The 13779-nt window shown below is 36.5% G+C and overlaps 1 protein-coding gene across 6 annotated transcripts in view; it reads right to left on the reverse strand.

Moving 5' to 3' along the window:
* USP34 (ubiquitin specific peptidase 34) overlaps positions 1 to 13779 on the reverse strand; it is a 285331-nt gene that overhangs the window by 142340 nt on the left and 129212 nt on the right. For all 6 annotated transcript variants that reach the window (XM_007970503.3, XM_073023027.1, XM_007970505.3 and 3 more), the window contains 4 exons: positions 12831 to 12946; positions 12613 to 12740; positions 6931 to 7020; positions 4010 to 4105 (listed from right to left, as the gene is read on the reverse strand). In XM_007970503.3, coding sequence (XP_007968694.3) covers positions 4010 to 4105; positions 6931 to 7020; positions 12613 to 12740; positions 12831 to 12946 — 430 coding nt within the window. The remainder of the gene's footprint in view (positions 1 to 4009; positions 4106 to 6930; positions 7021 to 12612; positions 12741 to 12830; positions 12947 to 13779) is intronic.

Raw genomic sequence — 13779 nt, forward strand, 5'->3', positions numbered from 1 at the left:
TGCCTTTGCTGCTCTTTAGGGTCTCTTATTAACGCTGGCAAAGAAAAGATTAACTTTTTCATTAATGCTGTACTGACCTTTGTGAAGGTGAAAATACGTATGATGAGATGTAGGGGAGAGGAAATCTGATAAGCACCTCTCAGACTACAAGGCAACCCAGATAACATTCAAGAACAGCTAGCTCTTAAGGGCTTCAAGGCTTTTTAAGTTAAAGAACAAGAGATTTTGTAGCAGAGGCCTTGAGTACAAATTCAAAAATGAGTTGTATGACCCATCAGTTCTGCAGTTTTACATTACCGTATTCCTCTTGCCTTGTCTAGGGGACATCAATCAAACGTAAAGGAAGAATAAAGCCTCACCCTTTACTAAGTGCCTTTACATGTGAAATAATGCCCCCCTATACTTGCATCTCGGAATAAGGGACTCATAACCCTGAAGGCATGGGTCTAGTCCCTTTGTACTCCCATAGTATAGCCCCTGACGCTGCACTTCAAAGACCCTGCTCCTTCAGGTTCCTATGGGCTGTTGAAACCACCAGTGAGAAAAATTTCTTGGGATATCAGACAAAGATGGTACCAATATTGACAAATTCTCACGGGCTTGTCCATGGCTTCTGACATCACAAGAAATACAGGACAAAAATAGTCTCCCCAAAGATATGAAACTTTAGTAACAGATTACTGCCTTAAAAGAAAATCTCTTTGTAGCCTCCGCAGACAAGATTTTCTCTAGAGGCCCCTGGATTCAAGAAACACATTAATGTCTCCTTTTACGAATATACTACTGGCGCGGTGGCTCATGCCTGTAATCCTAGCACTTTGGGAGGCAGAGGCGGATGGATCGCCTGAGGTCAAGAGTTCGAGACCAGCCTGGCCAACATGGTGAAACCTTGTCTACTAAAAATACAATAATTAGCCAGGTGCGGTGACAGGCACCTGTAATCCCAGCTACTCGGGAGGCTGAGGCAGGAGAATCACTTGAAAGGAGGTGGAGGTTGCAGTGAGCTGAGATCGATCACACCATTGCGCTCCAGTCTGGACAAAAGAGCAAAAATTCCATCAAAAAATAAAATAAAAATGTAAAAGCAAAAAACAAAAATGACAAAATAAAAAAATAAAAATATTATCTTTCATACTACAAGAATCTTTTTCCTCCCTTGGTGAAACATTTCAGAACTTTCCGATTTTAATCTGCACTGAAAAAAAAATACTGAAATAAGTATGCTTGAACAAAAAGTAGCAAATGTACAACTGTTTTACACCCCGAAGGAATAGGGAAATTATACCAAAATAGTCCAGACAACATCTCTCTGTTCTAAGAGTTTTAGTCTCCTAGGACGGCAGCCAACAAGGCAGATTGAAAGGTTGGAAAGATTATTCTAGTATACCCTAAAAAAAAAAAAACATAAAACACATATCCAAGGAGCCCTACTCATTTTTCAATGCAGAAGCAATGTTTTGCTCACCTCTGATTCCACTAACAAAATGAGTAACTCCACTGTTTTCAAAGCAGTGAACAACTAAGTCTCAGACGTATGTTCCTTTTTGATACTTAATGTTGGATTTTCTCTTTATGAGGATGATTCATTTTATGACTTCCATTCCCCTTTCACTATGCCTCTCAAGTCCTGCTCTTGGTGGGAGCTCTTTTATAACCTAGTGTTTATTTCTTTGCTGACAAGCAATTAACTCCCCATCTCCTAATAAAAACGTGGGTTATGTGTGGTTTTTATTTCTGCTCTTTGTTGATCCTGTGATTTCTGTTTGTTTTGTTTTTGAGACGGAGTTTCACTCTTGTTGCCCAGGCTGGAGTACAGTGGTGCAATTTTGGCTCACTGCAACCTCCACCTCCTGGGTTCAAGTGGTTCTCCTGCCTCAGCCTTCTGAGTAGCTGGGATTACAAGTATGCGCCACCACACCTGGCTAATTTTTTTTGTATTTTTAGTAGAGACGAGGTTTTTCCATGTTGGTCAGGCTGGTCCTGAACTCCCAACCTCAGGTGATCCGCCCGCCTCGGCCTCCCAAAGTGTTGGGATTACAGCCATGAGCCACCATGCCTGGCAATCCTATGATTTTTATAGAGCATAAACAGAATGTTCGGATTCAAGAGGCCAACATTATCCTCAAACTCTGCTTCAATAGGAATAAAGAAGGATACTGACTTGGAAGAACAGTTAGAACTTTAATTTTAAAAGAACACATTGTGTTTAAAGCTAACTTTGCAAGCAAAGCTATGGGATACAGTAAATAGAAATACTCCAGAAATAATTTGATAAGCTTGTAGAATAAGCTGTCTTAAAAAAAAAAAAAAAAATTCAACAATAAAACTGGAAAGGTTGAGTTTAGATCATAGGCAGCCCAGAATATTAAGCTGAAGAGACTGGTATTTTATTTTTTATGCCATGAAGAATCTCTGGATGGGGTTAAGAGACAGAATTCTTGTATCTTTCTTATGCTACATTCTTTGTTTTAACCAGGTAACTACAATTTGTAGATAATCTATGTGCCAGGTGCAATTCACTGTATCATTTCATTAAATTCTTACAAACACTTATAAGGTAAATAATTGGAATTAGAGGGGTAAATAATTGAAATAAGGTTAAAATAATAGATTAATAACCTGGATCTATGTCTGTATGATTCTCAAGCCCATGGGCTTCCCACCAGTACCATACTGCTTTCCTAATTTGACAGAAGGACTGAACCAGCATATGGGGAGACTGAGGCAAGGAGACTACCTAGAAGTAGTTATAAGGACAAAAGTAGTGTTTGGGGAAATGTCAATTTGTGAAAAGACATGCGGTATATTTTAACAAAAAGGTAGAGAATAATGGCAGCATAATGTCACATTTACAAATACAAATTCTATAACAGAAACAGACTGTGGCGGTAAAAAAGCTCGCTCTATTTTTATGTGTGACATTGGAGAAGTTGTCATATCATAGCTTCAGTATACTCATTTGTAAAGTAAGACTGTCTCAAACGGGTTGTTGCATATCTTAAAGTAGTTGGTATCTGACACATTGGTATATATCAATAAGCACTGGCTTTTTGGTTATCATCATCATCATCATTACTCATGTTTGGAAATAAGCGTACAAAAATGCCTCAAGTCTCAACTTTTAGGCAAGTGGGAAGATAGCTGCACCCTAAAGGACACAGTAAAAATAACATCCGGAGAACTGATTTGTGCAGGGAAATAAATTTATTTTTAGAAGTATGTATGCCTTAAATATCTATGACTTTTCCCAACACTTCCATAGTCTGCTTAGTTTCCACCTTTGTGGAAGTTTTCTATGTGATTTTTTTCGATCACAGCGTGATTCCTCCTCTTCTCCACTAACACGCCAGTAGTGGCATTGAACTGGTTTCCTCAACATGGACATCAGTCCACAACAATCAGTTCACCCACAGAAATCTTCTGAATCTCCTATGCCATCTCCCCTCAAATACAGCTATACCACCACCAATCCATTTCTACCAATTCTTGTCCTAAATCACTTGAATATATCCAGAGAATATTTTGATACATAAGAAAACATTAATGATATACCACCAGTTTTAAAACCTTCCACGTCCTAAACTCTCTACTAGTATGCAATTATAATAAAATGTTTTAACTTAACTATATGTTAAATATAGTATTTTTTAAGTAAATATTTACAAATTTTAGAATCAATGCTCTAATATGTTAAGACAAGCATATCCATGGTTTCTGAAAAATATATTTACTTTTGATTCCTAAAAACAGTATGTCTGAACAAATCTCAATAGTGAAGGTTAACCAACCCCCAAAAGTGAGTCAGTTACATTTACCTAAGAATTTAAGAGTAACCTCCTAAGAATCTTTCAGCTTAAAAAGTTCTAGCAGCCTTTTCGTAATTTTATACAAATGAAGTTTTCTGTTACAATTATTTACTAAATGGAAAAAAGTTAAAACACTGGGAAATTATCTTTCAAAGGAAAGACAATCCACACGAACGTATTTAACTCAGTTGAGAGGTACTTACAGTGCATGTTTTTGTCTTCCTTCTCTCACAGTTTGAATGTAGTATACCAAATTATCAAAGAAAAGCTTCATCATGTTCAGTTCTTTTTCTGCCCACCTGGCCCAAATAAAAGAAAAAATAATTTTAAAGTGGGCAGGGTAAGAGAATAAATCTATGCTATGACAGTAAATATGCAAATCTTAAAAAATCTTCAAATGTAAAATTTTACAGTTACCAAAAATATACACGTTTTATATTTGAATGGTGAAAAGATATAAAGCAATGTTCCTTCATTTTTATGAATTTAAAGTATCTTTATAAGTTTTTAATCTCAAAATAATGCCTGTGAAAGCGCTATTATCAATGACTAATTTGAGTTAATATTAAAAGTAATATGATACCATTTCATATAAGGATATACTATGTGCTTTGGTCATTGCTTAGCAGAATATCTGGCATATGGAAGGCATACAATAAACTTACTGCATATAACTTTTGTCATTAATTTGCTTATTTTTGAATGAATTTAAAAAAAAAAAAAAAAAAAAAAAGAAATACCCAGCACTGAGTTCCAAAATAATGTAGAAATACTACAATGAAAACACAAATAGTGGCATATACATTCAGAGATCCCAGGGTCCATAACTTCCATAACATAATGTATTTCATATAACACCTATTAGTAATTTATCCGCTAAAATGTACAGATGTAGAAGTACTAAAATTCTGTAAGTTCCAATATAATTTACATCATGTTTCTGTTATAGCCATATTTTAAACAGAAGTTACTTTCACCTTGCTAATCACTAAAGGTCAAGTGGTAGAAAGAAGAAAGACTTTGGGTTTGAAACCAGCTCCAATATACTTGCTGTAACACGGCTTCAGGCAAGTAAGCTGACCTCTGGAAGTCTGTTTGCTTGAAGGTTTATTAAAAGAGTCAAGGATAAGTTTCCAATTTTAAACTATGGGCTATTAGAGTGAGTTTAAGAGAGAATATGTACTAAATATTGAGTGCTGCTACACATACTAGATTCACAATAAATGATAGTTTTTGTTGTTACTGATGTCAAATAACCACAGGAGCTTAGAGTTCTTTTAAGTGATGTACTTTATGAAATTTAGGATACCAATCTCTTGTGGTAATGGAAACCCTGTGAATTTTCCTTAATTAAGTTTATTTACATTTAATTTAAGGAACAAGCTAAAAGGGTTTCAACTCAGTAATACTTAGGTTCAGGTACTTGATTAAGTAACTGAATATTCAGAGACTGCCCCTTCTATACAAGAAAGTTGCTCCTTAATATGAAGCACCTCCACTGATTAAAATGACACCTGCTCACCTGTGTTAGCACCAAATAAATACCTTTACTGCATTAGAATTTTGAAATTCAGCCACTTAAAAACTACAGAAAGAGGCAATGAAAAAGGGCTCACACTATTCTTGTTCTTCAGTGATGTTAAATGCTTTCCCCTACCCTTCCTTTTGGAAACTTAAGGACCATCCTTGCAAAAATAGAACTTTCACTGGATTCCTACTGTAGTATTAACCAAAGAAAGAGACTAATATACTTCTAAATACTAAAAGTTCAGATTAAACATACTCCCTTTAAAAGAACAATAAGAAGCAAGGTATATGACTCAGAAGAACTAACTTCACCCAATCTGGAATTACACTGCAGACTTCCAAGAACTATAAAAGCGATACACCATTGTGAAAGCAAACAAATGTTCTTACCACCTAAGCTTAGAATTGAGAATCTGACCTCACAAATGAATCCTTCAACAAGTCGAATATTCCCTAAAATTCAAATGTCTCTGCAATCTCTCCAAAAGCTTATTTAGAATAAAGTACACAACACATCTTCCTAGTGTATTGTTCATGGTAGACAACCTTCTCTAGACTTATTACCAAAACATGGGGTCAATTTCACATAAAAGTTCTACCTTTGGAGAATTATTTTAATATTCATTAATCATAAGTTCTCCATAAATGTAAAGCAATACAAGTTGAATATCCCTTATCCAAAATGCCAGGGACCAGAAGTGTTTCAGATTTTTTCAGATTCTGGAATATTTGCAGAATGCATAGCAGCTGAACATAGCTAATCCAAAAATCCAAATTCCAAAATGCTCCAATGAACATTTTCCTTGAGCGTCATACTGGTGCTCTAAAAATGTTGGATTATGGAGCATTTCAGATTTTAGATTTTTCAGATTAGGCATACTCAACCTGTAATAGGATAGTGTCAAATTGCCCCAAACATGACTATAGGTCTACAGCCAATTCCTAGAAACGGGAAAAATTAAAGGCACGCTAGAGTTTACTTTAGTGTGGCTCTTCTTCAAAAGTACTCTGCTGTAGCTGCATACACTAAACATCTCTCTAAAATTAGAGTATTAATTGCTAAAGTACTGTTCTCAAACTACAAAGAAAATAAAACACAGATTTTCCTACTCATCAGGATATAATCTCCACAGGGCGAAGTGGCAGAGAAATCTAAGAAAACAAATCACATGAAACTCAAATTTTCCTGGTACAGAGTAAAAGCTTGTAGGCTGGCCAGGCGTGGTGGCTCACACCTGTAATCCCAGCATTTTGGGAGGCCAAGGTGGGCGGATCATGAGGTCAGGAGATCAAGACCATCCTGGCTAACACAGTGAAACCCTGTCTCTACTAAAAATACAAAAAATTAGCCGGGCACGGTGGCAGGCGCCTGTAGTCCCAGCTACTCAGGAGGCTGAGGCAGGAGAATGGCGCGAACCCAAGAGGCAGAGCTTGCAGTGAGCCGAGACAGCACCACTGCAGTCAGGCCTGGGCGAAAGAGTGAGACTTCGTCTCAAAAAAAGAAAAAAAAAAAAAAGCTTGTAGGTTAGTCAAAACCTTTAGATAACTATAATTTGAAAAACATCTTTAAAATAAATACTTTATTTTATTTACTTACATTGTTATCCAGTGTGTATCGTAACTGCTCCCAAACTGCTGAAAAGTACCAAATAGTTTTGGAAGAAGACGAAGTGAAATTACTACTGATCTGAAACAGAAGAAACATTCACAGAATAAAGTAATTTTAGTAATTATTTTTATAGAAATTTGGCTATTTAAAATTTTAAATGCTAAAAGTTTGAATGAATTTTATATCGAGATATATTATTTACACAAACATTAAATTTTTTTCTCAAAAGTATAAATTCATTTTACACTTTATATATATTAGGGCAAGAAGTCCAAGTTTAAAAATTCCAATCCAAGACCTTTAAGGTAAAACATACTATAAATATCTGGGTATAAAAGCAAGTGAAGAGCATTTAAAGATCTTTCTTAAACTATTTCTTCACAAGTCATCACTACCACTTTCTCCTAAATTCTCAACATGCTTTGCATTCAAATTGAGAATCATGGCCTTATGAACCATGTCACTAATGGAAGCATGCCACATACCTCAAAAGTATAAGGAGCAGAAAGGGGAAAGGAAGTTACTTTAAAACTTCAGGTAGATTTGAGTCTGCCTGTCCTCTGAAAGGAACAGGTATAGGACAGATACTGACATAGAAATCCTGGAAGTAGGAAAGGAGGTTGGCTGCATGAGCCTTAAGAGAGGCAAAACAAATTCTACTGAAGAACTAAACTTATTTTAATCTTAGGAGCCAATATTGCTTCATGAAAAAATTTTTCATGAATTTAGGCAGTAAATAAAATTTCTTCAATAAACATGTTTTCATTTATAAAATGCAATGTGGAAGCAAGTATATGATGTTTGACGTTAGAGAAACAGGATGCCAGGCACTAAGTGGTTACTGAGCTCAGTGAATACTGGTGTGGTTCATGTAAGAGAAAAACCAGAAGTAGGAATGTAGAAATAAGACTCATCTTCCCTCTACTCCTACCCTAAAGGAATGCTGTTCTCCAGAATTACTGAGGAATAATTACATTGTACATGACTAAAAAATTTTTAGTTTTTCCTAAGATTATCTAAAAAATTCCAACTTTTCTCCCATTTAAAAGAATTAAATTCCAAAGAACAAAGACACACATTTTAAGTGCTATAATGACCAAGGACAGATTCAAAGTCATCCTAAAGCACTAAACATTATTAAAACTGAGAAATTTGTTTTTAAATGATAGAAAGTACAGCTTTTAGACTAAAAATTAATGAAACACAGAATGGGAAAGATAATTTATTGGCTTGGTGATAATAATTTATGTTTCAATGAAAAAGGAAACTTTACAAAATCAAATATACAACTCATTCCAATGATGATTAAATTGTAGAATTTCTCGTATAATGACTATGAGATGTTATACTACCAACTTCTTTGCCCAAGTAGTTCTGACTACTGATATGCTTACAAAACTAACAAAAGCATAAAAGGGAAGTGTTATAGTCAAACTTACATTTCACAGATTCTTTCAAGAGTGAAAATTGCAAATACCAAAACACACAATTTTAGGCAACAATGTGGTTAGGATAAAAAGGCTCAATGGCCAATGCATAATGGTTCATGCCTGTAATCCCAACACTTTGGGAAGTCAAGGTGAGCAGATTGAGCCCAGGAGTTTGAGACCAGCCAGGACAACACAGTGAGACCTGGTCTCTGCAAAAAATACAGAAGATTAGCCGGCCATGATGGCACGTGCCTGTAGTCCCACCTCCTCAGGAGGCTGAGGTGGGAGACTTGCCTGAGCCTGGGAGGCGGAGACTGCAGTGAGCTGAGATCACACCACTGCACTTGGGCCTGGGCAACAGAGTGAGACTGTCTCACAGAGAAGAAAAAGGTTCAATGATCCAGAGTAGTAATACACTAATTTTAGACTCAAGAATAATCCTATCATACTGAATTGCACTAGCTGTTTGGTTTATTTCAAGAGTTTGCGTTGTAACCAAAAGCTTATGACTATGCAACAGTGTGGTAGTCCCATAAGAATTACTAACGCAGTTTTTTGTTATCTTAGAACAGAGATATTCACTGTTGGTCTTCACAGCTGAAGTTACATATGGATGATTTCGTCTAATCTAGGATTCCATATTTTAAAGAAGTATATTCTATAATATAGTCATTTAAAACTACAGTATATATCAAAAGTTGACATGAAATGCCATATATAATATAGTCTCTAGGGAAGGAAAACAAATTGTGTGTGTCTGCACATTTCTTTATTTTTTATTTATTTTTTTGAGACAGGGTCTCACTGTGTTGCCCAAGTTGGAGTGCAGTGGTGCAATCTTGGCTCGCTGCAGCCTTAACTTCCCACCTCAGCCTCCCAAGTAGCTGTAACTACAGGTATGTGCCACCATGCCCAGCTAATTTTAAAGTTTTTCTGTAGAGATGGGGTCTTCCTATGTTGCCAAGGCTGGTCTCAAACTACTGGGCTCAATAGATCCCCCGTCTCAGCCTCTCAAAGTGTTGGAATTACAGTCATGAGACACTGTACCTGGTCCCTTTTGGATCTTTTAAATTTTCCTACCTATAAAAGAAGTATGTACTCATTTTAGGAAAACTGAGTAACAAAAAGGCTCGAAGAAAAAAAAAAATTCAAACTGGGTGCGGTGGCTCACGCCTGTAATCCCAACACTTTGACAGGTCAAGGCGAGCAGATCACTTGAGGTCGGGAGTTTGAGACCAGTCTGGCCAACATGGCAAAACTCCATCTCTACTAAAAATATAAAAGTTAGCTGGGCAAGGTGGTGTACACCTATATTCCCAGTTACTGCAGAGGCTGAGTTAGGAGAATCACTTGAACCTGGGAGGCAGAGGTTGCAGTGAGCCAAGATCATGTCACTGCACTCCAGCCTGAGCAACTGAGCGAGATTCCATCTCCAAAAAACAAAACAAAAAAGCAAACCTCAATCCTCCCAAAAATAACTGTATTGTAGAGATTACATTCTATTTCTTACAACCTTTTCTTTTTAACAGTTAGGCCTGTAATTATTTGCCTCAATCATTATATAATTTTTGAAAACAGAACCCTTAATGGCTGCATGATATCTAATCTTTCATACAGCTTTATCTTCTTGTTGAAGTATAATAAACATACATACAAAAGAGGGCACAGTTCAAAATTCTGAGGTAAACACATCTATGCAACCAGCAACCAAATCAAGAAATATATCAATATCAGCATTCCAAGAGCCTCTACTGTGTCCCATTCCAACCACTAGTCACCCCTCAGGGTAGCTATTATCCAGTCTACTAAATACAAGAACTCACCTGTTTTTACATGATATAAATAAAATAATAGAGATATATGTTGTTTTTATGTCTGGCTTCTTTCTTGCAACACTGTGTTTGTGATATTCATCCAAGTTGTTCCATGTAATTGTTTTACTGTTCATTCAATGTTATTGCTATATAGTATTTCTATGAGTAGTCCACAATTATCCTTTCTACTTTTTTTTTTGCATTTGAATAGCTATGCAAAGAATATGTAGTTATGTTATTTATTTTGAGACAGGGTCTCACTCTGTTGCTCAGGGCTGGAGTGCAGTGACATGATCATGACTCACTGCAGCCTGAACCTCCCCAGGCACAAGCAATCCTCCTACCTCAGCCTCCCAAGTAGCTGGGACTACAGGCACGCACCACCACACCTGGATACTTTTATTGGTATTTTTTGTAGAGGTGAGGTTTTACCACACTGCCCATGCTGGTCTCAGTCCTGGGCTCATGCAATCCACCTATCTTGGCCTCCCAAAGTGCTGGGATTATAGCCATGAGCTACCGCACCTGGCCCAGTTATTTTCAATAGGGCTGCTGTTAGCATTCTTGACTCTGCCTTTGAGTGATCACCAGGGTGTATTTTGTGAGGCATATACTTAGAAGAGGAATTACTGGGTCACAGGGTAGGCAGACACACATGCCGGGAGTACAAATTATTGAACCACTTATTAAAATTTGTGTTTTCACGAAGACTTTTAAAAGAAAATTAACATTTTACAATTAACTGTTATAAAGCCTATGTAAATGATGACATATCATCCAGCCATTAAAGGAATTCTTTTCAAAGAATATATACCGGCCAGGCACAGTGTGTAATCCCAGCACTTTGGGAAGCCAAGGCAGGAGGATCACTTGAGGTGAGGAGTTGAAGACCAGCCTGGACAACATGGTGAAACCCCCTCTCTACAAAAATACAAAAATTAGCCAGCCATGATGGCAGGAGCCTGTAATCCCAGCTACTCAGGAGGCTGAGGTGGGAGAACTGCTTGAATGCGGGAGGCAGAGGTTGCAGTGAGCCAAGATCACACCATTGCATTCCAGCCTGGACAATGGAGCAAGACTCCATGTCAAAAAAAAAACAAAGAACGTATACCAAAGGAGGCAACTGATTTACAGAGTTCTATTAGTGGTTTCTTATATGTGCATGAACAAGGAATTTTTCTACTGTAACTGTTCAACGTATTGCCCTTTAAAGAACCAAAAAAGGCCGGGCGCGGTGGCTCAAGCCTGTAATCCCAGCACTTTGGGAGGCCGAGGCGGGCGGATCACGAGGTCAGAAGATCGAGACCATCCTGGCTAACACGGTGAAACCCCGTCTCTACTAAAACTACAAAAAAACTAGCCGGGCGAGGTGGCGGGCGCCTGTAGTCCCAGCTACTCAGGAGGCTGAGGCAGGAGAATGGCATGAACCCGGGAGGCGGAGCTTGCAGTGAGCTGAGATCCGGCCACTGCACTCCAGCCTGGGCGACAGAGCGAGACTCCGTCTCAAAAAAAAAAGAACCAAAAAAAAAAAAAGAAAAGAAAATATAGCATGTACCTTTAAAATTCAATTGGGGAAAAAATATTTTCAAGCACTTAGATATTCGATAAAATTAAACAATCACAGCAGGCCTACACAGATGTGAGCGGAAAACAATATATTAATAACTGAACTGACAACATACACATCAGAATCATATTTTCACTATATTAGAGAATAGAACACTATCAGAGCAGTATAGGTCAAGGAAACATGAAACTATATCCACGGAAGAACACTGAAAATCAAGAAATGTGTAATCAACTGAGTCCCAATGAGAAGTACATAACTATGAGGCAGAATTCAAACGAGAGAAAAAACACTAACCTGTTCAAAACAAAAACAAAAAAAAATAAAAAAAAAACACACTTTGAGTTATGACAAAGAACTGTACATATCTAATATATACAACTTGATGAGTTACTAACCTAGTCTTTCATGTACTACAAATGCTGAGACATTAAAAGACACACCTAAATGGAAGAACAATGCTGTTATCAAAGTGTTTATATTGTAGCTTAAGTAAAATTTCACTTAACTTATTTAGCATCCTTTATGAGACAGTTCAAGAACATTTAACTGCAATTTGAAAACACAGTAATCACCAAGGTGTTTCCAGAATCAAAAAGACAGTATCTTTTTTTTTTGTCTCTGTTGGGTGGATCTAACAAAGAATGGTGAAAGGTGCTGAAAAGAGCAACACTGAGTGCTTAAAATATGAACCATGTGAGGAAGAAGCCTCTAAATTTAATGAAAACTACAATTACTAAGAAACAGATTAATACAGGTATATGAAACAGTATAAAAACATCACACCTAGTCAACAAGAATGTCCCCGACACCCAACTACTTTGACTACTGCATTAAAAATTTTTAAATTCCTCTTTACCTGTTGTTTCCCAAGTTTTCAAGGCAACCTTCAATGAATCTCATTCGAATCTGTCTATCTGTAAACCAACATACTAACGAACAAAGAAGTTTCTCTGCTTCATTTATTAATCCTTCAGAAAGATTAACCTATAAAAAATGTACATAAAATTATTATTTATCCTAATTGCATCTTGCTGAAATTTCTTAGTCTTCTGGCTCTTAATTTAAATAACTTACTGCATCTTCATCTTGGACTATATCCCACAACAAAGTGTTTCCTTTCTTGCAAACATTATCCAAATTAATGTCTGTAACAGCATTACTGTTGAATTGATGTTTATGAACTACAGGTCCTGAAAATGGGGGAAAAAAAAACAGCATACTATAGAGAAACGCAGCTGACTGATTATAGCATTCGTATGGTTAGCAAATCCAAACAAAAGTATAGGATATTTTTCTCAGATCATAAAATAAAAATACATTAGCACAATTTTTTTTGTTGTTTTGTTTTTGTTTCTTTTTAAAGAGACTGAGTCTCACTTTGTTAGCCAGGCTGGTCTCAAACTTGTGGCCTCCAATAATATCCTTCTTCAGCCTCCCAAAGTGTTGGGATTACAGGTGTAAGTCACTGCACCCAGCATGGCACAATACTTATGAAAAGAAAAGTGCCATTTAGATTTGGTAAGGCTAAAGTGAAATCGTTTCCTTGCTATAGTCTCTTTGCTATTTATAATTAATATTTTCACATCAAAAGAACTGTACATAAATACTTGAAACTGAGTGTAAGACAATGTATTTGAAATAATTTTCCCAACAGACATTCCTCTAAATGACCTATATAATCTTTTATAATCCCTATATTTTTAAAAAAACACTATTTTTATTGGAGATAATTTACCCAAAACATTCAAATTAAAAGACTATTATAGAAGTACTACATTTTGTTTAGATATTCACCAGTTACAGTCCTGTAACTATCCAAACAAGAAACATCTGGATAGTTTCTAGTTTTACACTATTATTAAAAAACTACCATAAACATCCGTGTAACAAATTTTGTGTAATTTCCTTTCCTTTCTCTTGGGTAAATACCAAGGATTGACATCGCTGAGTCATAAGGTATTATGTATGTTTAACAGAAAACTGCTGAAAAGATTTCCAAAGTGGTTGTGCCATTTTACATTCC

Source organism: Chlorocebus sabaeus, chromosome 14, assembly GCF_047675955.1.
Source record: "Chlorocebus sabaeus isolate Y175 chromosome 14, mChlSab1.0.hap1, whole genome shotgun sequence".
Lineage (NCBI taxonomy): Eukaryota > Metazoa > Chordata > Mammalia > Primates > Cercopithecidae > Chlorocebus > Chlorocebus sabaeus.